Source organism: Lontra canadensis, unplaced genomic scaffold (genome assembly GCF_010015895.1).
Source record: "Lontra canadensis isolate GAN:19392208 unplaced genomic scaffold, GSC_riverotter_1.0 scaffold15, whole genome shotgun sequence".
Taxonomy (NCBI): Eukaryota; Metazoa; Chordata; class Mammalia; order Carnivora; family Mustelidae; genus Lontra; species Lontra canadensis.
In genome coordinates, this window is record NW_022631009.1 from 4,120,294 (window position 1) to 4,146,539 (window position 26,246).

The following is a 26,246-nucleotide window of genomic DNA, read 5'->3' on the forward strand; positions in this document are numbered from 1 at the left end:
GGTGTATTGTGGAAGGAGATGGACGATTACAGAATTGAATCCTTATTTGAAAAGTCATACAGATTTAAATACATTACTCAAGGTTGGAAAAACAACCAATTAAGAACTGAAACTAATAATCCTCAGCAGCAAACCAAGGGAAAGAGAAGAGGAAGCTAGCATGTATGTGCTGATCATTCTTTTAATAATATCCAAAGATAATTAATTCTCTAAATCTGATCAGTTAAAGAGACTGAGAAGAGAAACCGTCATGAGATTGCCCCCAGAGATTGCAACTCAGGTTGGAGAAGGGAGATATTTGAGTTCGATCACATGTGTGTGCTACTTTGAAGAAATAATAACTTCCGGTGAAAACAAATGGGATGAGGGACTAGTGTTTTTCACTATTCACCCTTTTGTTTAAATTATTGTTTTAAACCATGTGCATGCTTTCCTTGATAGCAAGAAGATGACTCAGGATGGACAGGATGATGAGAGAAGCATAACTATTACTTAAATTGTTAAATAAGGATATTGAATTTTTTTGTTTCAAGGGGCAGGGGGCCATAAAGATATGTGCAGGGACATGGATTCCAGGAAAATGGTTATTATAAAAATGTAATTGGGTTAATGAGATAAATTCTAGATATTTATAGATTTATAGATCCTAGATTTATAAAATCTAGGTAGATTTTCTTTAATTGTATAAAAGTCCGTATTTCAAAAGTAGATGTAGGAGTACCTGGGTGGCTCAGTCATTTAAGCATCTGCCTTTGGCTCAGGATAAGATCTTAGGGTCCTGGGTGTCAGATTCCCTGCTTAGTGGACAGTCTCCTCCTCCCTCTTCCTCAGCCCCTCGCCCTGTTCCTGTGCAACCTTGCACGTACATGCTCACTTGCTCTATCTCAAACAAAATCTTTTAAAAAATGTAGATGTATAAGAAAAATTTGCTTCTTCTGTTGTCTTATATTTCATCTCCCTTCCATTTTATCTTCTTAACGTATGTAGTAAGATTTTTCCAAGTTTTATTAATTGTAGATTGTCAGACTATTTTGGAAATTGACAAGTTTATCTGAACCAGAGTTTGGCCTGTATTAGCTTGGGTTGCCATGATAAAATACCATAAACTGGGGTTCTTAACAGAAATTTATTTTCTTAAAGTTCTGGAGGCTGGAATTTCAAGATCAGGATGGCAGTACAGTCAAATTCTGGTGAGCGCTCTTCTCCTGGCTTACAGAGAACTGCCTTCTTGCCCTGCGCTCATGTGGTAAAGAGAGAGACAAACCCCACTTTATGACCTCATTTAACCTTAATTACTTTCATAAAGGCCCTGTCCCCAAATACAGTCACATTGGGGGGGGGTTAGGGCTTTAACATATGAATTTTGTGGGTTATGAACTTGCCTAACAACTCCATTGAATTGTCATTTGGCTGAACAGAATAAGGGACAAATTGTTTTGCCACCAAGAAGTCAATGAAATGGGATAGTAGCATCCTTCGTGTGGGCTTAACTTTTAAAATCCAAACTCGCTAATCTTGGAAGCAGAGACTGACTCCCACCCTCACAGAGTCTAGAGTTTTTAGACTCTCCAAACCCCAGGGTCTTCACCCTGCCCTGTTAAACACAACTAGAACATTTTCTCAGTGCCTTTGTTTTCTCTGAGTGCCAACAGTATGGTAGCCCCAACTTTCCCAAGATCCACCAGCCCTCTCTTTTCTGGAAAATCATCCACAGCAACTGGTCGGCCTTTTGATTTCCATTTCACCTTTACAACAACTCTGTAAAGATGGACCAAGAAGCTGTTTCTGTTCACATCTTGCTGGTGGATGTAATCCGAAGACTGTGATTAGTACTGCCTTACTGTACCCAACAGAAAATGTGCTGCTTCCCATAGCGAAGAGCATGGAAAGAGCCCTGGTCTAAGGGACGGGGGATTGGTGTTCATCCCGGCTGCACCTGGAGCATGCCCAGGTTAGGACAAAGCTAGGGTTGTTTTTAACAGATTTATCTCCGTTGATTTAATCAAGGGAGCAAACCAGCACAAGGAACTTGCATAAGATAGCTTGTCTTTTTTTTCCCCTATGACCATCAAGCCAGAGTGATATCATGAGCCTCATTTTTTCTTGCACGTTCATCAGGCTAGAGTGATGTCATGGTGTAAGCGTGGACATTGGAATTTTTACAGACCTGGACTGAATGCAGCTCTGAAATTCACGAACAGAGTGACCTTGCATGAGTTACTTTAGCTGTCTAAGCCTGTTCCTCTGTCAACTGAAAGTAGTAACTACATTGTAGGTTGTGGGGATGATTAAAGATGATTTATCTGAAGTGCTTAGAACAATTCTTCCTCTCTGCTGTGTTACAAAATTGTATCTAATGCTCTGTTGGGAATGGCATTAGTAAGTTCTTCTGCCCTGTTTCCAGACCCTCAGTGGTCAGCCCTGAGCAGGCATGTCCTCGTAATGATTTCAGAGGAGTGAGTGAAAGTGCACCAGCCCAAGAGGCCTCGAAAATGCCCCTCAGACCTGGCTCATCACCACCTCTGTCTTGTTCTTTTGGGTAAAGCAGATCACAGGGCTCCCCTTCCCTCTGTCCCCGTCCCCTCGAGTCAGGACAGGGAGAAATAGATGCCACCATGTGCCTGAGGGACCTCCAGCTATATTCAGAGAATCATTTCATCCTTGGGACATTTTTGTTATCAGTCCATCGCAGTGCCCTTCCGAAGGAATTGCCACAGAAATATGAAACGATCAGAACCATTTTCAGGTTCAAATTTGTTTTCTTTTTTGCTGTAGCATCTTTTCACTCAACCAGCCTTCACCCAGGGGTTTGTACCTCGCAGCACAGCCCCGCCCATGGCTGTGCTCCCTGGGGCAGACGAGTAATGGGTTTTCCTGCTGTACTGAGATGGAGCAGACAGAAAGTATAGTGTGATCCTCGCCGTCCGTACGTATCTTGACCAGCACAACAGTCTGGACTTACAGGGGGAGCAGACCTTGATAAAGAGAACCATCCAGAATGCCACAGACATCGTGTTTCCTATTGACGGCTGAGGCGTGTCTGTTTTCTCACTCCTTGAGGTTTTCATGTGCGAAACTGTTATTCCCAGCAATGCACATTTGGAAGCCAGCAGATCGTCACCAGCATGACAGGCAGGCATCCACGGCGCAGCTTAGAACAGCAGAGCCCACGCATCTGGGTGGTACGCCTTTATGAATAATTCCATCAGGTGCCTGGGGAGGCCAGGCTATAGCTCTGGCATGGGACTGGGACACTTGGTGCACGACTGTCTCTGGTTCTGAGTCTCAGAGAAACCAGTGGCACGACCTATCCCATGAAAACACAGGGTGATGTTTGGGTAGTGGCCGCAGAGTGGGTTCGAGTAAGGGGACCACCACGTAGGCTCCCCTAATTGGGTATCTTGACCTTTCCATACTTCTTTTTTCCTATATTTTCTCCTTTCTTGTTCCTATGCTTGCCTTTTTTACTGGTGCCTTTGAACACTCCCCCTTTCCTTCAGCTATCCCTCTTCGAGTTCACTAATCTTAACGCCACCTTCCAATGGCTGTGACTCAGCTCGAGGCAGCTCGACTCCAAAGATCTCCTATGTCTGCTGTTCTGCAGTGGTGCTTCCCTAGAATCCAGCCCGAGAGCCTATCACCAACATTCAAGAGCTACGAAGATAGTTTCCTGAATACATAGTATGTGGCAGGCACTCTTCAAGTGCTTTGGATAAACCATGTCTAATCTCCACAAGTGACAAGCTACATTTTATTTTCAGTGTGTTGAGGGACACATTGAGAAAGGTTCAGTGACCTGCCCAACGTCACAATGCTAGTGAATGCCAGGGCCAGCTTTCAACCTAGATCTGCACGATTCCAAATGCCAAGCTTGTTTCATTACATCACTCTCTGTGTCAATCGGAAAAGAAAAATCGAGGATCAGAAATGTGAGCTGTCGTGCTAAGAATTATAGCGCTAGAATGTCTGTGCATATTTGGCTCAGTGTAAGAGAAATCTAATTGGAGAAAAAGCTGTTGTAGTTCTAACCTGGGAATGTCAGGAGCACAGCTGTGACTTGAATCATCTTTCTGACACTCAAGGATATAGGAGCTGTGATCTATGATGACGGACCAGACAGTTCTTCCTTCGTTCAACAAATAATTATTGAGTGCCTGCTAGGTGCCAGGTACTGTTCTAAAGTTTGGGACTCTTCATGAAATAAGAAAGATCCCTGCCTTTGTGGATGTGGCAGGCCGGAGGGAAAAGACAGAGGAGGATGATAATAGACAAAATAAGTGAACCGTGTAGTACAGTAGAGGGTACTTGATCTTGAGAAGGAAACACTGAAGCAAGGTAATGAGTATCAGAAGTGTCAGATGGAGGAGGCTTGCATTTTTAAGTAGGGGGATGAGGGTAGGACTTGGGCAGAACCTGACCAAAGGTTTGAAAGAAGTGAGGGAATTAGCACTGTCAGTGTCTGGGAGGGGAGCCTCTCAGGCAAGATCTGAAGCGGATGTAGTTGACATTCGTGAGCAACAGAAAGAAGGCTGAGGTAGTAGGAGCAGTAAGGGCTAGGGGAAGATAATAATGGTGGCCATCAGAGATATTGGATCACCAGATTGCTTGAGGCTTTGTAAGCCATTTCCAGGATTTAAAAGAAGGGAAAAACTGACCCATTAAGTGCATGAGGTACGTAGATGGAGTAGTATGGGTGTGACACGATAGTGTCTTTGATCAGGATTATAGCAATGTTGGCGATGAAAAGAGATTGACGTGTGGATATATTTCAAGGTAGACCCCTCAGGTTTTGCTAATAGATTAGATGTGGAATACAAGAGAAAGAGGGGAGTCTGTGGTGAATTTAAGATTGCGGGCTTCGGCAACACAAAGTATAGAGTTTACCTTAGATGAGGTGACAAAGGCAGTTGTGAGGGGAAGCAGAGGAGGTCAGTTTTGGACATGTTGAATTTGAAATGTTTACTAGATCTGCAAATGGAACTGTGATATCATCAGTTTTTAGTTTGGGGAGAAGACTGGGCTGGAGATATAATTTGGGATTTATCAACAAATACCATAGTTAAAGAAAAAAAATAAAGCATGAGACCCAATGGAGAGCACCAATATGGTGTGCAAAATGGAAATCAGTGCACTGAGCAGCGAGGAGATTGGTCTTGCATTGCTGCCAACGCAGGACTCAGAACTCTTGAGAAAGAGGATAGAAGTCTGACTTGGGCTTCAATACAAAAAGATCATTTTAAGCTCTTAGAGCTTATTAGCAATGGAATAACCCATTTCACAGGATGCATTTTTTGATGCTACAAATTTCCAGGGAGATTTTTGAACCTCGATCATTGTTTTTCCAAATTTTGTCCAGCTCTAAAAAAAGAGAAGAATAGTAATTATTTTCCATTAGGCGGTTAATGTTGGTCTTTATCCAAATAGTTTACACACTCACATACCCAACTTACCACCATTTTAGATGTTGTAAGTTAGATTAGATTCTTGCCTTGGGTTTAAACTTGAACCTACTGACTGTTTGGAGTCCTCTAAAATTTGAGTTTCTCTGAGACTGTGGTTCTGAGTATTTAGGAATGAAAAAAGCCATCACTGAAATTCGGTATGGACAAATTAAGGGAAAAAATGATATCAGGCCAAATTTTGTATTTTAATAACACTACTCTAGTAATGTCTTAGAACAGTGGTTCTCAAAACTTTTATTCCCAGGACCTTATTATACTCTTAAAAATGTTTGAGTATCTCAAAGAGCTTACGTTTACATGGCTGGCACAAATACGGGAGAATAACCAATACACTGCTTAATAAGGATTCCAGTTGATACACTGAAACCTGTAAACTAAAGTTGAAGTTCTTAAAAATTTACTTTCGGGGAAAAAGAACCCCTACTTGGACGGAAGTTCGTTTGAAGAAGACTCAAGACTGTAGATTTCCTGTAAGTTCCATGTAAGCCAATGATGTGACTTTGGAAAAAAAAAGGTAGGTTTGGGTTTCAATAATACATTTCTTTTTGTCGTCCCCCCCATTCAAGATCCTGCCTTTTGAAGTCAACACTAACAAGCTAGAGCGCCCTGTGGAGGAGAATGGAAATTTGAAGGTTTCAGACAGATGCCCTGTGAAGAACAGTTAAATAAACTCATAATGCCACACTGTTTATACTTGGAAAAATTCCCGAAGGTGCTTACCCGTTACAGCTACACTGGTTAGGAGAGATGAACACCACAGATGAGGAAGCTGAGAGTTACCACAGTGATGTTCAAGCAGTGGTTAAAGACAGAAAAATGTGGGAGAACACTACATTTATCTTTCATTCATCTAAGAGATTTTACTTTTATCTGTAAACTTTCTAGCAGTGAGATGTCTTCTCTTTGAGAGACGTGAAGTTGAAGAGCTTCCTTCGACCTATTTTCCTCTAAACCCAAGAATGACCAAGTGGAACTCATGAGCTACCCTGGGAACAGAATAGGACGGGAGAGAGAATCATTAAAACTTTCTAACCACCTTCTTAACTCCTGTAAGAGTTAAGGTGGCAGAAGAGGGCATTATTACTACTTGAAAAAAAAAAAAATGAATTCAAAGCCAAGGATTCTATGAACTCTCTCATCTTTCCATTTTGGGGGGTGAATGAGCTTCAAAAGCTGTTAAAGGAGACATAAATGCATGTTTGTCTTTCTCCTCCTCCCCTCTTCTCATTCCTTTCTATCCCCTCCGCCCCCACTGTCTTGAGTAAGATTTCACAGTGGTTAAACTCATGGAAGAGAAGACTCGGACCCAAAGGAAATACATTGCAGGATGGTAAGGGAAAGCTTGTAAACACCTGCTTATAACGAGAGGCTGCAAGTTTTACCACTTTCTGATATTCGGGCACAAAGCTCACTTTGACCTGCCAGTGGATTTAAATGATCTCTGAGTTCTCTGCTTTCCCCTAGTCAGCCCACTGGGCCTGGTGTAAGCTTACCTAGTTGAGCTGATGCAGCCACTAGGAGCTCAAAACTGCAGTGTTCTCTTAGAAATCAAAACCTAGTAAATTAAAGAGATTTTTTAAAAAGATTTTATGTATTTATTTGACAGAGATCACAAGTAGGCAGAGAGGCAGACAGAGAGAGAGGGGGGGAAGCAGACTCCCCGCCGAGCAGAGAGCCTGATGCGGGCTCCATCCCAGGACCCTGAGATCATGACCTGAGCCAAAGGCAGAGGCTTAACCCACTGAGCCACCCAGGTGCCCCAAATTAAAGAGATTTTATATTGCAAAACAGACAAGGGATAATTGAATGGCAAGATAGAATTTAACTTGAAAACTATTTTGCAACATGTTCATTCAATATCAAACTTCTCTAAAGCATTTAATTATTTTATAACTTAGAAAAGCTTCAGATTTACCTCAAAGAACTCAAAAGGTAGAGTTCTCGTTGAAATTCAAATAAAAAATTACCATAAAACATGGCTGAAACTGTTGAATTAGGGTAAGGAATCATTTGCCAAAAAAAAGATAATTTGCAAACAAACTTCCCCTCAGGGATGTGTCTTCTGAGTAAAGTGAGTTCTCCTTGTGAAATAGACCCTAAGACCCTAAAATAGACCCTTTGAGCTTGTCTAGAGAGAGGACGGGACCATTTCAGAAAGGAAATGCCTGGGATTCTGTTTGAAGTCACAATGCTTGGGGTTAAGATAACAAACAGCCTCTGGCTTCTTTCAGGGCAACAAAACAAACAGATTGTCTCCAGGGTTGTCAATCCCGAGAATGGTTTGGTAGACCTGAGCCAGGAGAAGGGGAACTGGGGCAAATACGTTTTTAATGTTTGCCTGTGGTCAGGATGGGTTTCTGGTGTTTTGTTTTTGTTTTTCCTAGTTTACTATTTCTGAAAAATATGAAATACTATTTATTTCTTTTGTGAACTCTTTTGGGTTTGGCTCCCACTGAGGGGGTGGCGGGGGTAGAAAACAGCGTTATCAGAAAATTCTTGGCTGGAGTTGCATGTAGAGAGAGCTGTGAGGAGAGCCAAGGAAAGGAGGGCGGTTGAAATAATCCTGTGGAGCTATTAAGTTTGACAACTCTGCCCCTCCCAGTGGGACAATGGTACGTGGATTGACATGAGCTTAGTGCGTGCTCCTCATTGTTCCAAATTGCTCGTGTAAGCTCTTTAAAAGGATCAGGTTATGGCACTCACTCCCCCAAACTGGTTGCTGTCAGAGACAGGGCAATCATGAGAAGTGACTGAGATTCACCTGGGTGCTGGGCAAAGAGCAGTTCAGACAGAAAAAATCAAGTTGGCTCTCAGAGTCCCTGCGCAGCGGCAGACTGGGGCAAGTGGAGTCATTACGGCTCTTAACAAGTAATGTGTAGCAAACTAGGAACAATTTCCTAAAAAAGCCAAGGCTGAGAATCCGCTAATGAATGGGGCCAGTACTTCCATCACGATCTGATTAAGAAGAGACAAGCGGTGCTTAATGATAGAAGCTTTATCTCTCCCGTTTTATTTATGCGGGTTTCTGTGGAGGCAAATCTCTTTAGGTTCCTGCAGTCTTAAAAATCTATGCCTAAAGCTCTGAGTCAATTGATGTCCAAGCAAGTGATGGCAAGTTACTGTTTCCTAAGAGTATACTCTGAAGGAAAAGGCATCTCCTTGAGGAACGCCTCAGAACGCCTGAATTTATGACAAAGGGAAAATCTGTAACTGAAGCGTCTGGGGTGGGCTGATGAGGAAGCCTCTTGAGTTGACCTGGCAATGGAGGGGTTAATCTCCGTCTGAAGCCCGGCTGAGGGGGCTTGACTTGGTGCTGAGGGTCCTCTGTTTCCGAGGAAATGAGCAGGTTAAAGATGATCTTCCTGGAAGCCGCGTATATTAATACACGAGCAACTTCATCCTCTTGTCTTTCCCTTCCTAATTTACAACCATCTGTGACTGGTTTATAGGAGTTTTCAAAAGATGTGATTAGCTTTACTTGCGGGAAACTTGTAAAGGGTTTCAGGGTAATGATGTGTCAGCTATGAACTCATTCAGCTAATCTGAAGAGAACTTTTTAGAGCAGGAAGGAGCCAGATTCAGAGGTGCTGACTTGTGAAACACCACGGCGAGCGCATTTGTGGCTAGAAGAGCCAGGATTCTAGTTTCCTAATCATGTAAAGGGAAGGAGGTAATGATGAGCAAAAGGGAAGAAACTGAACAACAAAACACTCACTCATTTGCACCATCCACGCCGGAGGTTGTCCTCGCTCATCAGAATCAGGGAGGTATTCGAGATGGTTGCATAAAGAGCTTCCAGGGAACGTGGCTGGCAGCCTGTGACTCGGGGATACGAGGTGGAAGGAAGGGGCTGACACGTTTGACTAGAAGCCACATGAGCGCAACACAGTGGGGGGAGAGCAGCGAAGGGCTACACGTGAAATTCACTGCCAGGTTATTTCATTAGTACATTGACTTACACATCGTGGCTGTGTAGCGTCTCTTCAATGCAAGGCATTCTGGGACCACAGTCACAACAGATCTGTCCTCACCAGCATGCAACCTAGTGTTCCAGTTGTGACTGGGGTTGCAGAACAAATTATCCTGCACTTAGTGGTGAAAGACAACCTTCTATGATGCTCGTGGGTTACACGAATCAGGAATTCACTCAGGGCATAGAGGGGCGGCTTGTCTCTGCGTCGTGGGGTCTGGGAGCCTCAGTTGGAAGATTCCAAGACTAGCGGCTGGAAACATCTGCAGTTTGTTCACTCATTTGTCTGATGGTTGGTGGTGGCTGTCAGCTGAAACACTAGTTGGGGCCTGGGCCAGAATTTCTGCATTAGTCTCTTCGTGTGGTCTGCACTTGCTCACCGCATGTGGTTGGGTTCCAAAGCTGAGTGCCAAAGAGGAAGAGCCAGGCAGAAGCTGTCTCTTTGTGACCTTGCGTTGGAAGTCACGTAGATCACATGGATTCCACTGTGCTCCACTGGTCAGGACCATCACAGACCTTGCAGGAATTCCAAGAGAGGGAGCATCAACCCCAGATAGCAGTGTAGGAATGCCAATCACAATGAAGGAAAGGCAGATAGATAAATGTATGGTTGTGTGTATAGGGACATGTATAAAATCATCTGTCACAGTAAGAGTGAGAAAGACTACTGCAGCATCAAGTAAAAAATACTGTTTGTGAGGATTTTGTAAGTCATGGCCCAAAGAACCCTACTATTGGAAATATACTAATAAAGCCAAGAAACACCTGAGCACTACATTTCCCAAGTGTGAATCGTGCATGTCACTTTTGTTATTATTGTTACCATCTGTACAATGTTCATTTTTCTATAATTGACCAACTCTTTTAAAACTCACATTTGTTTTAAAAGCAAACTAGATATTACTACTGAAAATTGTATTTTTTACTATAATTTGTTTACCATAAAACCAAAGCAACCTTAAATATAATCAAAATAAAACTGAACAGTTATTAGATATGTTGCTTTCCAATGAAGATTATGAGACCAAAGCAAGCCCTCTTTGTCAGAAATGTTAGCAGGTGTTTGAAAGATAGTGAATCATAGTCCTACAATACTGAGGCTCTCCCTGGGCCTTAATCTGAAAGACTGAAAGAGAAGTAAAAACAAATGATCCCTAGTGAGAAAGTCAGTGATATTTAAGGCCTAACATCCTTTAAAGAATTTTTGATATTATAATCCTATTTTGTTTATATGTTTATATTTTTATTATTCCAGATCATTCCATGTATATATTCCATATATATATATATATATATATATATATATATATATATACACACACACACACATATATATATATATATATGGCTAAGCTTTCGTCTTACGTCTGCCAAATGGCTGGGATATATGCGGAAGACCAGCACTTGGCACAGAGCTGACACCTGTTAATGAATGAGTGGATCTGTGACCTGCCATCTGTCACAGGCTGGGTACCCAGCACCTCTGATTTGTTTCCTTAACCCATCCCTGAAAGATCTAGTGAGCATTAATAGGCCTTGATGAGTTGGCTTCTAGCTCAGGTTTAGCTACCCCATTATCTTATTACCACTCTTCATGTACTGGTGGAATTAACTTCTTGCTTCCCCACTGTGGCATAATACCTAGACTTTATGGGAACACCCCCCCCAGGCCAACTTGCCCTCTTATGGTATGTAGGGATCTAAATCCAGTAGGTATCTTAGTATGTAGGTATCTAAATCCAACAACATGCATTCCAAAAATAATTAGCACCTGCCAGGGCCCATGTTGCACTAGACGATGGAGATCTCAGAGGGTAACAAGAAATGGACACTTTCTTGGAGTACAGAGAAAGGCCACTGGGGGGCAGCTGTCTTACCCCTAAAATTTAATTAATTGCTTACAATAGCAGTGTCTTCTTGTTGAAGTATTGGTCAGAAAACACTACTTCCTGGGGATTTTTTTTTTCCAGTAGAGATGATCACTTGAGAATAAATAAAATTTTCAAGGTCTTCTCCATCTAGACTTTTCTTCTGGTTTTCAGGGGTACGGAAAAAGGTCTGTAGAGGTTAGAAGGAACACAGCCAGAAACTTATTCCAGGGATTCCAGCCTGTAGCCTTGACCACACATGCTAGGACTTCTAACAATAGTGCCTTTCTAGACATGGGGCTGGCATTAATAGACCTTTTCCTGCTTGCTTCATAGTCGGCTACGGTGAAGCTGTCGAAACCAGTGGCTCTGTGGACTCAACAGGATGTCTGCAAGTGGCTGAAGAAACATTGTCCGAATCAGTATCAGATCTACAGTGAGTCATTCAGACAGCATGACATTACTGGTAAAGTATGCAGCATCCAAAATATTTGATTTTGTCTTCCTCTCCCCATCACAGTGGCCTTTCCCACACCCTTACAGTGAAATGCATCTCCCTGCTGAAATTTTCTGGCGTGGGTTTTCTTTAAAAGGGGGGATGGATTCCAGATCCATGCGAGCTATGCTGCTTAATAAACACAAGCAATTAGAGAAGCACAGATTCCCAGTGTCCAGGACAAGTACATGGGAATTGGCATAAGGGGTTGGAGAACTCTGGAGAATGATGTGTGTAACAATCCTAGAGAAAAGAAGGGGAGAAAGTCTTTCAAATTAGCCAGGTTGTAGGATCAGGATTAGATGTTCTAAGTAGGAAAGATTTCAAAATGGGAAAATTCTGGAGTGAATATGATCATGCTTGCTTACTGCCCCTGGGAGGAATGCCTTCAAAACAAAAATGAGGATTCCATTCAGATGCAAGTTTGAATATTATATGTGAAGGTCAAGAAGCACTTAGAAGCAGAAACTATGACAGTATAACGAACTGCAAAAGCCCTTAGGATCATGCGTCTCAGTGGGAGAAGAGGGTAGGTAAAAAGGAGTGGATGGGGCCACCATGGAAGCCCATCGCAGTCAGAGGGTCTTCCCCAGACCTCGCCTGGCCTCCCGCCCTGAGGGTGTGTGGGGATACGGCAGCATTCCTCTCCTACCCTCTCTCCCCCTTCACAAGTACTGAACGTTTGGAATAAAGAACACACTTTGTGCACCAACACTGTGCTTCAGAGGAAAAACATGTTCAGAAGTCCTGATTCAAGTCTAGACTCTTCCCTTTTTCTAAGAGAACTCTATTCTTCTAGTGGGAAAGTGACTTGCTCTTGAGTAGCCCAGCCCTGTGGATCTAGCCGCTTTCCCAGCTGGGTGGTTTTCAAAGTGTGTTCCTTGGAGCCCTTGGGTACACTAAAGACTGTCAAAGGGACAAGAGAGGGTGTGTGCTTTCAGTTGAGATGGGTGTGCCAACTAAAGGAGGTCCCTTTACGTGTGTTCGACATATTCGAATTGTGCAAAAAAGCTTCATTTGGAAAAGGAGGTTCTAATATAAAAGAACGGTGAGTGAGGTTACCCTAGATTCCTGCTGATCAAATTGGTAATGTTTTAAAACGTAAGGAACACACTCAAGTATAGCTCAAGATGAGTTAACAGAGAGTGAAATCCTCCTAACTTAAGTATTAAAATTGTACTTAATGCATTTTTGCTTCCCCTATTGCCGACTGGAATAATGGCTTTTTAGATGAAATTCCTAAAATTGTGAAGGCAGTGTCGGAATGTTGTTTAGATTCCAAGTATCTAATTTTTTTTTTTCTTAGTCTCTCCTTTAAGAATATAAGAAAATCCCATCCAGGGTCAGTTATTCCACCCCTAAAAGCAATCAATCAGTTAGTCACCATTTGTCTGATTATGGTCGCTTTCATCCGATAATGTGTGCTTAATGTTTCTTAATACCTGTGTGATAGAATAATGGCAAAGGCTTTTCGTGATCTTATTTGAAAGTAGTATTATCTTTTATTATGAGCGGGGAATTGTGAGATGCCCTTGAGGGAAGGGTAGGCATTTATAGTGGTTTGTAGAGGAGGAGCGTTCCCTCCCTTAGAAATAGAAGTCTCATACTTCATGGCTTGGAGTCCATGGTATACCACTTCCCAAGGCTTTGGGCTACGTGACATGAAGAAGGAGGATGTGGGCTGAGATACAGGTTTCGAACAGCTGTCCTATGGCTTTGGTGGCCCATTGGGTCTCCAGGCAACACCACAGATACAGTCAATCTGAAACTTCTTGGAATCTTGGGCATGCTGCTTAAGCTGGATGAGCTACTCAGCCTCACTCCCCATTTCCAAAACAAAGATAATTACCTGTCTTCGGGAGTTGTGAAGATTAAAATGAAATAACATTAAGTGACCCACTAAGTTGGCCATTGATTGGCACCGTCTACCTGTGAGCATTTTGCTATTCTTGTCAAGACTCATCTGGAGGCATCTAAAAACATACTATTCGTTCTAAGGGCAGCCTGTTTTCAGGCAAGAAGAGAAAGTAGAAAAGCATTGGGGGCTTAGGGAACAGAGAGAAGGAATTCACACGAACATCCAGCCTACACCTTTTTGACCTTTCACTATCTGAGGCTTCAGAAAACCACTCTCTTCCCCTGCTCTCTGCCCCCACTGCCTCTCCAAGAATGAAAGTGAAATACTCAGGTGGTCACAAGTGCCAAATGGCCAGAAAATAGGACTGGAGTCAACCTGCAGTTCCCAGCCCCAGGGCAGTGGAAGCTGGCAGGGGTCTCCGTACCCTTGGAGGCTAGGCTGTGAAAAACAGAGCAAAGAGGTTTGTGAACAATTAAGACCTGCGGTGACAGGCCAACTTCACCAGGCCTGGTAAATAGTGGAGAGCTGAGAGTGGTGACAAGTGCCAGGTCGAAGCCCCGAGCTGCAGCTTTGCCGTGCAATTTCTTGAAGGTTCCTGGTGCCCTTCAGCTTTCTTTATCTGCAGAAGAGAGATGGTACCTGCCTTCTAGCCTCGCTGTGAAAGTAGTCCATGGTCCTAGGAAACCGGTGTTGAATGTCTGCTGCTGCTGATCTCCTAAGTGGACCAGTTTCCGATCTCTGTGAAAACAAACACCACATATAGACAACACATATAAACAGTTGACTTCATCTATCTTTGTTATCCTGAGAACTGGAAAGTGAACACCTAGGTGGGGTGGAATGGGGTGGTGCTGTGGTGGGTAGTCTGGGCTGGTAAGTATCCCGTGCTTATCTCCAAGCTTGAAAAGAAGATGTTCAGTGTCTCTTCCTTATGCTTAAATTCTCTTGAGTGTTGCTGTTCATTTCTTTTTCTCAAAGCAAGATCTCCAGTATCGTGCTCATCAAGCAAGTGTGTTTGTTACAGTGTAACCTATAAGCAATCCCTTAACTTAGAGGCAGGTGGTAGAGCCATGGCAAATAAAAAGGACATATTAAATGGAAAGAAGAAGGGAAAAGGGGCTTTCACAGACCTGAGTCGCATCCTCCTTGCTCGTCCTCCACCCCCAACCTTTGACAAGTAATAGCTGTACAACATCGCAGGAGCTGGTTTTTCATCAATGAAATGAGAATAATTATTTTAAAGGGTGTTGGGAGAATTAAATGGAAGGATGCCCATGAAGGGCCTAGCTTAGTGCCTGATACATAGTGGACATTTATCCATTTAGCAGATATTTATGGAGAATCTACGCAGTACTGGGTTTGGGGAATACAGCAATAAATAAGACGGTCAGTGATCTGTGCAGGGAAAAAATTGTGCTTCCGTGAGAAATTATGCATCGTCAGTAACAGACCATTTGGGGTTATCTAATTCGACAGTGCTGTTTTTACAACTCGGTAAATTGTAGCTAACTGATAGCAATACAAAATAATCCTCGTTGTAGATATGTAAATTCTGTCCCATGGAGATTCAGTTGGCTTTCCTAGCCACTGTGGAAAAGGTGAGTTTTGCCTGCCATTTATGCATTCATTTTACCCTCTGCGATTGATAAGTGTGTACTGTTAGGATTCTCATTCATAGTATCTTTCTCCTGGTTGTAAGAGCTTACTGGTTTCTTCACTATCGAGTTAAAAAAAAAAATCTTAAATGTGTTCATTTCTGTATTTGATGAGAGTACAGATTTAAACCTTTTTTTGAAAATTCCTGTTTTTACTTCAGTAGTGTTTTTTTTTTTAATGTTTTTGTCCTCAAGTCCACTATATTAATATTTTTTATGCCTTTCCTTGGAGGACATTAAATTCTACACAAACATTCCCCCCATGTTCTCTGAAGTCTAAGAAACATTAAGATATGTTTCAGTATGTGAGCATTCAAAACCTCTTGCAAGTTTCCTGTTGGAATTTGAAAATTTCCTCGTGTCCAGAAGGCACCTGCTATCTTGTGGCAGTTGTGTTTAATCAGAAGAGAAGCTACTCGTGTTACCTCCCTGCAGAAGAGCTCTTAAAAGGCATAAGATGGTTAGAACACCTGAGAGGCATTAGGATAGATAGATTTCAATCATCAGATTAGGCTTGAAGGAAAGAAATTTGTCTGTTTTCCTGTGCTTGCAAGATTCTCTCTCCAGTTTTCTGAGGCCGGCTCGGAATGTTGATGAGGAAGCTCTGCTGGGGCCAGGTGTAAGCTCACAGGCAACTTTCAGATTCTCTTTTATGCACCGTTAAGAATATTTTCAGGTTGGAGGCGATTTCAGCCCCTGGCTCTGCCTTGTGTTGTTCCCGTGGCTGCTAAAGTGAGTTTACCTCCTTCAGCATCAAGTTCTCCATCTGGAAAGGGTTCTTTCCCCTGCCAACTTGAAAGACGTATTTTTATGGGTGAAGCACTCAGAGTTCCCCAGAATATAAAATATCTTTAAAAGCCATTTTGAATGTGGAAAAGGTTTCCACATAGTCTGCTTTGTGGCACAGCGATGGGCGTGCTTTAGATGTCCAGGGTTCTGCAGGAATAGTTATCCTATGAAATTCCCCTGCAAATGGTCACTATTGCTCTGTACTATTTCCCAGTGGCCTCCTGAGAAATAAATGAATATATTTCTGGTTCTTTTTGTGCTTCCATCACCCTCTCACCCCGCCCCGCTGCCTCTTTCCCCTTTTCAGAATATTCTGCTGAGATGTAGCACCCTGAAATTGGGCAGCTCTGCTTACGCTATTGAATAAAAGGGAAACCTCTCTCTTTTAGACCTTTGGATTGGGGATCTGTGTGTTTACTAACATTATTCCCTTCCATGCTGGTTTCTCTGAGCTGTTCCACACCTTTACCCTTCTGCTGTTGTCTTCCTTGTCTTTATTATGTTACCCATAGAAAGCAGTGGGGTATGTAGTTAACTTATCAGAATTAGTGGAATGATTGGTTACTTTACATGATCTACCTGTGAACATACTACTTATTAGAATCCAGTATAGCCAGATGAACCGTGGGCCTATGTAACTATCTCAGCACTGCAGCTGTGCATTTTCTTGGCATTGTTGGTTTCCCTCCAGATACTGTGTTTTCTCTTTCTTTGTGTTTTGTTACATTTCTCATCTGTATGAACTGCTCTACATTTTTTATTAAACCTCAAGCAGCCTAGCTCTGCATAGTAAAGTTTCTGACATCATCAGGGCCTGTTTCCTGTAATTTCCCAACAATAGCATTGATTGTTTTTAACCCCTTTTTTTTGTTTGTTTGTTTGTTTTTTGTTTTGTTTTGTTTTTAACCCCTTTTGATGGAAGGCTTACTAACGTCACCTTGACACTCCTCAGCTTTCTTAAACCGGGGGTGCTGAATTGGACAGTCTTGATGATTCAGGATAATAGATTTTTAAATACTGGAAAGGGCTTTAGAGGTCATCCCAGATTTTATGAGAATACCCCTTTGAATGAAAAAGTATAAATGGAGGCCAGAATATCAGCTTTATTTCTGATAAACCTTTTCGGAGAACATCATTTAGGTCTGCAGACAAATTGTTTGCTACCCAAAGTGAGTGAGCCCTGTTGTAGGACTTGTCACCTCAATAGGTGAAAAGTTTAATGATTAGAAAGCTCTGCTGAGGTTTAACTGAAAACCCACTTGTAGGTCCCATTTAGGTTCCCATGTTAGAAACCTTTGCTGAGAAAAGCCCCCAGGAAAGATTATTGCTGCCAGGCCCAGCGGAGCCATGGCACAGCTCCCCCTGCCATCCTTTCCTTCATCCCAGCAGACTGTTGTTAGGAGACCTCAAGACACCTGCTCCCAAGTTCCTAGTGTCTTTAATAGATGTCCTCCTTTGGCTACACTGAGAAAGTATAGGCTATCTGATGGGATTTCCCTGAATATTTTTCCCCTCCACCCCATCTTATCTGCTGCTTCCTCTCCTTCTAGAAGGCATGCCCTAGTTCTCTTTTACAGATTACCTTTTCTAATTCTGCTTGCACTAGTCACCCCGTTTCAGCTGGGTACTTGCTCCCTGTTACAGTCCTCCTCTCCTCTTCAGTCTGGCTCCACCAGCTCCCTCCTTGCTCCCTAAAGAGTTCCATTCTAGCCCCTTGACGAGCCCCTTTCTGTGTACTTGTTAAATCAGTTACTTCATATATTTGAAAAAAATTTAAATAGCTGCTACCACATGCCAAACAGAATATTCTGCCCCCAAAACTTCAGGATACACACTCTTTTCAAGTTCCTGAAAATTATCCACTGTGATGTACTGCACATAAGGGTATAAATAAATCTCAACCAATTTCAAAACACTGAAGTCTTAGAGGGCATATTCTCTGACCACACAGCATCAAATTAGGAATCTTTTACAAGATAGCCAGAAAATCCCAAATATTTAGAAACTTCACACACAACCAAGAACCGCATGAGTGAAGAAAAAAAGCCACAGCAGAAATGAGAAAATACTTTGAACGGAATAATAAGAGAAACATGAATATTCCAAACACTGGTGTTGTGCAGCTACAGTACAACTTAGAGGAAAATTACTTCACTAAATGCCTTTATTAAAAGAAGACTTGAAATCAGTAAATTAAATGTTTACCTTAAGACGTTAGAAAAGAACACATAATCCAAAAGAGCAAGCTGAAATTGGTGAGACGAACATACAAGCGGTAAAGAAAATGAACAAAGGAGAAATTGATTCTTTGAAGAGATAACAAAATTGGTAAACATCTACCTAGACTGAAAGAGGAAAGCAGACAATGTCAGGAAAGAAAGTTGGGGGCATCATTAAATTTTCTATATACATTTAAAAGTAATAAGAGTATGAATAAGTTTATGCCAATGCACTTAGATGAAATGGACAAATTCCTTAAAAACCATAACTTAGTACCATGTAAAAGCTAGAAAATCTAAATAGCCACATAGCTCTTAATAAATTTTGAGTTAGAACTACATACACACACACACACACACACACACACACACACAAAACCTAAGCCCGGAAGGCTTTTCGAACGAATTCAAGTAATCATTATTCAAGCCTATGCAGATTCTTTCAGGAAAGAGAGGGAAAGGGAAGCACTTCCAAACTCCTAAGGTCAGAATAACTGTAACACTAAAACTTAACAAAGGTACTACAAGAGTGGTATGGCATAGACCCAATATCCTCCATCAGCCTAAACCTAAAAACCTTGACAGAATACAAACAAGTATTTCTAGCAATTGACAAAAATGATACTCTATCATGATCATGTGCATATAGGAATTCAAGGTTAAGTTTTTGAAAATTCAGCTTGATTCACTACGTTAATAGAATAAATGAAGAAAGTCATATGATCATTACACCAGATGCAGAAGGCTTAGCATTTTAGCTCTGATAGGTGAAGAGAATGGACGTCATCACCACAATCTTTACAGGAAGAATAAGCTGGACAAAAACATGATTTTGCTGGGACCCATTGAAAACCTGATTCCCCAAGACAGATCATCATCCTGAAATCTAGAAGAATAGATTTATTTATAGATCTATTTATATTCTATTTATAGAAGAATAGATTTCCAATAATAATGGACAGAAGATTTGGGCAGTTTACAAGGAAGATAAAAGAATGGACAATAAATACTATAAAATATGAAAATATACTAAGTAACATTATCACCAGGAAAATGCAAGTAAAACCACAGTGAGATACCACTTTGTACTCCGTAAAATGGCTAAAATTCAAATGACTGGCAGTCCTAAGGCTTGCCAAATGCATATAGCAACTAGATCTCTCATAGACTGTTATCAGGTATAATGTGGTACCACCCGATTCAAAAACTGTTAAGTTTTTACGTGGTTAATCACACAATTATTAAATTATCCTGAAGTTCTACTCTGGGGTATTTACACAAGAGAATTGGAAACATAGATTCATAAAAATTCCAGTCCAGTAATATCCGGAGGAGTGCTACTCAGAGTAAGACAAAAATTCTAAACAATTCTTAGGTCCCTCCAGAGTAGCGTGGATAAACAAAGAATGCTGTATTCACATCAACACTACTTGACAGTAGAAAGGAACCTACTAGTGATGCGTGCCACAGGAAAGGACCTCCCACTGTGCAGAGTGGAAGAAGGCGGGAAACAAAGAGTACATACAGTGCAACTCCATTGTGTGAGATTCTCAAACAAAATTGGCAGTGATGGCCATCGGGTTCCTTGGGTTGAGATGTGGAGGGGAGATGGTGAAGAGGACCAAAGGAACTTTCTGTGGTCATGAAAATGCTTTATATCTCTGTGAGTAGTTCTCTACTTGGTGCCTCAAATGTGTGAAATGTGTTGTACATAAATTATATTTCAGAGTTGGTTTTGGGAGACTTGTGTGCTTTCCAAATTTTCTAAAATGGCAGTGTTTTTTAAAAGGAAAAAATGAAAATGTCATCCTGTGTCTTTCCATACGGGCTGTAGGATCTCTTATATTAGAGACGATGAAGAGGGGCCCCCGGGTAGCACTGTCGGTTGAGTGGCTGACTATGGGTTTGGGCTCAGGTCATGATCTCAGGGTCCTGAGATGGAGCCTCGAGTTGGGCTCTGTGTTCAGTGTGGAGTCTGCTTGAGATTCTCCCCCTCGCCCACCCTGTGTGCACATATTATCTCTCTCTCTCAAATCTTTAAAAAAATGAAGATAGATGGGAGATAGGTTTTATATCCCAGGCATCCCTCCCCCACCACATTTTATAAACCAAATGAATCTTAACACACAAAATCTCATTTAGAAATACGATAAATTGGGTGCCTGGGTGGCTCAGTGGGTTAAGTCTCTGCCTTTGGCTTGGGTCATGATCTCAGCGTCCTGGGATTGAGCCCCTCGTCGGACTCTCTGCTCAGCAGGGAGCCTGCTTCCCCCTCTCTCTCTGCCTGCCTCTCTGCCTACTTGTGATCTTTCTCTCTGTCAAATAAATAAGTAAAATCTTAAAAAGAAAAGAAATATGATATATTTCACTTTAAGAAAAACTTTTCTCCCATTTTCATCCAGAACAGTGCCACTTTGCAGGCTTGTGTAAGGAAACTACTGCTCTTAAGGGGACTTTGATATTCTAAATACAGCATTTATTTAATATTCTACTTGAAAAGATAAGAATGGGGTTTGTCTCCAAGTGAACTATTTGTTTCATCCCTCAAAGAACAGGAAGGATTTTCTTTTTTAACCAGTTGCGTAGACTTAATTAAGACGAGTCCTGCAAGGGAGAGGATTTTTACTTGCTACGAGATTCAGTTGTTCTTTGGTGATCTCCCCTGGCCCTCACTACTTTTGTAGGTTCTGTGGTTTGGGAAATGAGACTTGGAAGGTTTGCCCAGGTTTTCACAGCCAGGGAATGCGGGGCTGGGGTCGGGAGCGAGCTTTCTGCACCCTTATCCAGCCCTCCCCTCGCCTGCCAGATAGCCTGCTCCTTTGCCTGGCCGGCACCCTCTAACAGTCCCAAACCAAAGGCTTCTGAGACCTGCAAAATGCCAGTGCCAGCCAGGGTTTCTTAATGAAGTTGAAACTTATGGGACCGTCCTGCTTTAGGAAACCCCTGACACCTTACCTGTGTGTCTTAGAGGCTTTCTGTGTGCCTGAGGCTCCTCTTGCAAGCTGGGACAGAGGGGAAGCCTGGCTAGGAGTGTAGTGGGTGAGGCAGGGTGAGTGTGGTGGCTGAGCCCTTCACATCAGCAGGACCTACCGCACAGGCTGTCGGCAGGCGGGAGGAGTTCCGCCTAGAAAATGCTTCTGACAGTGCCTGACACGTGGTGAGGGCTCGGTAACTGCTACCTCTCGCTGTCACATTACTATGGGAGAACAGGAGACTGTTCTTACGGAAAGTCCAGCAGGTTGCCTCACAGATTGGGGGGGGCAGAAATGAGCAGGATATACCCTGTTTTGTTTGTTTTTTTTTTTTTAAAGCTCACCCTTTTAGCTTATTTCCCACTCCAAATTCCAGGAGCTCAATGAAGTTTTTATAGCCACAGACTCAATGTCATTCTTTCTTTCAATCAGATTTTCCTCCTTGTCTCCCTCTTACTCGCACCTTTCTAGTCCCCCTCTGAGACAGTCACATTTTACTCAATATGACCAAAAGTTCAGTTTCCTTTGTCACTCACTCTGAGCGCAGAGCTTTTTGCTCTGCCAGAGAAGTGAAGTTGATGAAACACGATCTGTTTGCAGAAGTCTGTTTGCTTTTTAGCTTCTTTGTCCATTTCATTCCTTTTTTTTTTTTTAATTGATGACTCTACTTTATTTTGTTTTGTTTTTATTTTGTTTTATGTTGTTGGGGAAGTACTGAAGTCAGGTTACAAAATTGGAGATCCCCTTGCCTTGATTTTGCTCCCTGTCCCTGTTTGAACATTATTACCCTGCATACTCATCCTGTCAAGTCAAATTTCCCATCTTCGAAACCCCCGCGGTGCATGGGCAGAAGCTCTGTCATGACACTCCATGGGGGGACTGGGAAGCACGCCCTTTGGAGGCGATCCGCTCCGTAAAGCAGTGGCGCTCGTCCTTCAGATGGCATCACCGATGGTGACTGTGGCGCCATATTTCTTGTTGGAGGAAATGGAAGTCCACACATGTGGGATTGGTTATGTTCAAGATGCTGTGGTACTGTTTTGATGAAATTCAATTGTCTTTGAGGTCTTGGCCAATATCATTCTAGGCCATTGTGTTTGGGCTCTCATGTTCCTCCTTCAGAGTCTCGTTAAATATATTTCTCAATTTCCGTACTAACTTTGGAATAATGTGACTGTTAAGTGTTTAATCGCTCTTGGCAGGCTTCCTGTCTTGGATAGTTATGAAAGATTAGAGAAAACCTAGACTGTAGAGACCCATGATGGAGTCCCGGCCACTTCTTATTCACTGTGTGTGGCCTTGGCAAAGTCTGTTTCACCTCCCTGAGGCTCAGGTTCCCTTTCTCAAAAATATTATAAAGTGTACCTTACAAAGTTACTACTAGTTGTTATTACTGGTCTGTGATTGAATGGACTTCATACGTAGGTTTATAAGAAGCAAAGGAGAGTATAGAAATCACTTTTCAATTGGGAAAGAATTATGTAAATGTGTGTACATATATATGCATATATACATGTGTGTAGTTTTGTTTTATTATTTAATAATATAAATATACACCCCTTGGATTGCTTCTAAAGGGCATGATTCCCAATCCCCCCATGGAGTGTCATGACAGAGGTTCTGCCCATGTACCCTGGGGCTCTTAAGGGTGGAAAAAAAATAAATATAATAAATATTTATGTTTACGTATATAGGCATATATATGTATATGCATGTATATAGTTTTGTTTCATTGTTAAATAAATATAAAAATATATGGTTGGAAGACACTCTTACTTTAAAAAACATTTGAGTGTTCGCATGTAAGGCACTTAAGTAAGTACTTTGCGTACATTATTTAATTTATTGTCACAGTAACCCATGTAGTATTTCAATTTACAAATGAGAAAAATGACTTTCAGAAAACTTCAGTCTTGGGGCTCCTGGGTGGCTCAGTCGATAAGTGTTTGCCTTCTGCTCAGGTCATGATCCCAGGGTCCTGGGATCGAGTCCGGCCTCAGGCTCCCTGATCAGCAGGAAGCCAACTTCTCCCTCTCCCACCCTGCTGCTAGTGTTCCCTCTCTCCCTGTCTCTCTCTCTGTGTCAAATAAAATCTTAAAAAAAAAAAGAAAAAGAAAACTTTAGGTCTCTTGTCGATGTCATAAAAACCTAAAAATAGCAAAGTCAAGGTTTTCCTCCAGGGCCATCTGAATCCAAAGCTCATGTTCTGACCTCTGTGCTATGAAAGATAGCATCTTATAAGTACAAGCGAGTGATGACAGAAAAGAAACATGGGGGTAAGCACCAAAGAAGTCTTCAGAAGGAGCTCCTATCTAGGAGCCTGGTCCATGGGGAAGTCTGCTTGGAGGAGGCTGGATTTGTCCTGTGTACGATTTTAAAAGAGAAAGTCCCTGAAATATCCCAAGTTGTATTTGTGTATTTTGTTTGACCCGGGAGAACAAGAAAATGTAACCACTTTTAACCCATAGACCTCACCACCCCCTATTGCTTGCGATGCTGGGTCTTCCCACACTGGGGCTCCGTTCCTGAGCCTGAAAACCTCTGGGGTTTCTTAAGCTGAGCAGGGATGAGTGATGGGGGTGGAGACAGATCAGTAGAGTAGTCTGAGGGCTACATGAGTGTCAGGCTAAGGAAACAAAATTTTCCTCGCTTGGAGGTCATTCACCACCCATCAGTGATAATAGCATCACCAATGGTGAGTGGACTGACGGGCTCAGAACACTCTTGGAAAAAAATGGAATGTGCGGATGAGAGAGCTCACCAATGTATGAGTTGTTGGCCCAAGTGGATCCTGGGTCAGGATCTGCTGGATTATTGCTTTTACAGATCTCTGGCTTTTCCATTTTCCCAGTCTCCTACGGTGGTGCTGCATATGTGTAGCTCTGTTCCCGCAAAGCCACCGTTCTCTCCCTGTTCATTATTCCGAGGAGTTACCAATGGTAGCAGATTTTCTTAACATTCCTCCCTGCAGTATTACCTCTATTTTTACCCCCTTCTTATTGGTCTCCTTTATATCTCTGAGGAAGAGATTATCTCTCCCAAGTCCAGTCCCCTAACCTGTGCTGCTTCTCTCCGCCTGTGTGACCCTCCCTCCTCCCACATCAGAATTCTCTCCGTCTCACTTTTCCTTCTGAGTCTTCAGACTTTCCACCTCTACTGTGGCATTCCAGTTTGAAGCCCCGGTGCATCCAGTATACGTCCCCTCCTCACTACTGTTACACATTCCTGCTCTAGGTTTCCCTAGTCTCAACCTGAATGGTGTCCTGTGATCCTACACCATGGCTCTCTGGGAAAGCATCTGTTCTTTTGTCTCTTTAAATCAGACTTGACAAGGTCTCTTCCTGCTTAAAGAGACTAAATGCCTACTGGGTAAAGGCCACACAGAGAGGCAGGCAGAGAGAGAGGGGGAAGCAGGCTCCCCGCCAAGCAAAGAGCCTGAAGCGGGGCTCGATTCCAGGACCCCGAGACCACGACCTGAGCCAAAGGCAGAGGCCCAACCCACTGTGCCACCCAGGCGTCCCTAAAGTCCACATTCTTAAGCTCAGTGTGTAAGGTTCTTGATAAACATCGCTCAGGTTTGTTTACAGCCATTCCTTGTATCGGTCCTATCCCAAAACTGCCCACACCCCATTCCTGCCCCACTGTTCACCTAGTGAACTTGGACGTCTCCAATGACTTCTCTCTTCCCTAACCTCCCTGGGCCTTTCCAAGCAAAATTAATGTTTTCATTCTGTATTTCTTTGGCATTTTTTGCAGGGAATGAATAACCACTGTTCTTGTTAGAACACTGATCACATTACATTAACATTATTTGGTTACATGTCTATCTTCCTTCCACCAGCCCAGAAACTCCTATAGGGTAGAAATAACGTCTGGTCTCTCTTACTGTCTCTAGCTGTGTGATTCCAGTGCCTGGCATAAAATAGGCATTTAGTAAGTATTGATTGGATTAAACGGAGTTTGTTCTTTCTTTGATAGGCTTAATACTGAACTTAAAGCCCTTCTTCATCTACGTTGAAGATGGGACCAGGGAGGGAGACAAACCATAAGAGACTCTTAATTTCAGGAAACAAACTGAGGGTTGGTGGGGGGTGGGGGGTAGGGATAGGGTGGCTGGGTTATGGACATTGGGGAGGGTATGTGCTATGGTGAGTGCTGTGAATTGTGTAAGACTGATGATTCACAGACCTGTACCCTTGAAGAAATTAATATATTATATGTTAATAAAAAATAATAAGATTAAAAAATACTTGATTCGTCCTTCAGTTTCCCAATCAGCCCCCTTTCTCTGAAGCTCATCTTACACTTTTCTATCTGCGGCTTCTTATAATTTCCTTCCATTAATGTTCAAGTGTCCTTCTCTCTCATTCTTGGAGAAGCCCCATTTGGTTTTTGGGGTTTTTTTGTTTTGTTTTGTTTTGTTTTGTTTTTTAAGAACTCCTATGTTGGATCTGTACTAAGCTCCAAAATGCCATCTTTAAGGACACACGTGAATGACAGAACACTTGAAACTTTATGGGATCCCGAGTCCCCTGTTCCCTTCAGGCAGGTCTTCCCACGGATCTTACGGCAGGAGGTGTCCGGAGTTCTGCTCAGTGCCAAGAGTGATTGTCACAGCGTTGTGGAAGCTTGCTGGGCCTGCTGAAACTCAAGAGACCGGTGTTATTTTGGAGGATGGAAAGAATATCCTTTATCTGAGAAGCTTCTGTTTAGGGCAGCAGGGCAGGAGCGTGGAATCTGTCACACCGTGCATACATTTAGTGCTAATTTGCCAGCGTTTCACGAGTATCAGAGCAAAATACACGTGCAGCATTTTTGTTTCAGACATCCACGTTGTTTGAATTTGGGTACAATGGTGCTAGGTTTCTATTCTCAGCTCTTCCTGGCAAATTAGCTAACCCCACAATGCCTTAATGACATTGACATTGTTTCAGAGATTACGACGTACACAGGAGAA

General features: G+C 42.5%; 1 protein-coding gene across 1 annotated transcript in view; it reads left to right on the top strand.

Annotated features, from left to right (window-relative positions):
* SAMD12 (sterile alpha motif domain containing 12) overlaps positions 1-26,246 on the top strand; it is a 378,413-nt gene that overhangs the window by 152,062 nt on the left and 200,105 nt on the right. The window contains exon 3 of the mRNA XM_032858433.1: positions 11,637-11,766. Within this exon, the coding sequence (XP_032714324.1) occupies positions 11,637-11,766 (130 nt within the window). The remainder of the gene's footprint in view (positions 1-11,636; positions 11,767-26,246) is intronic.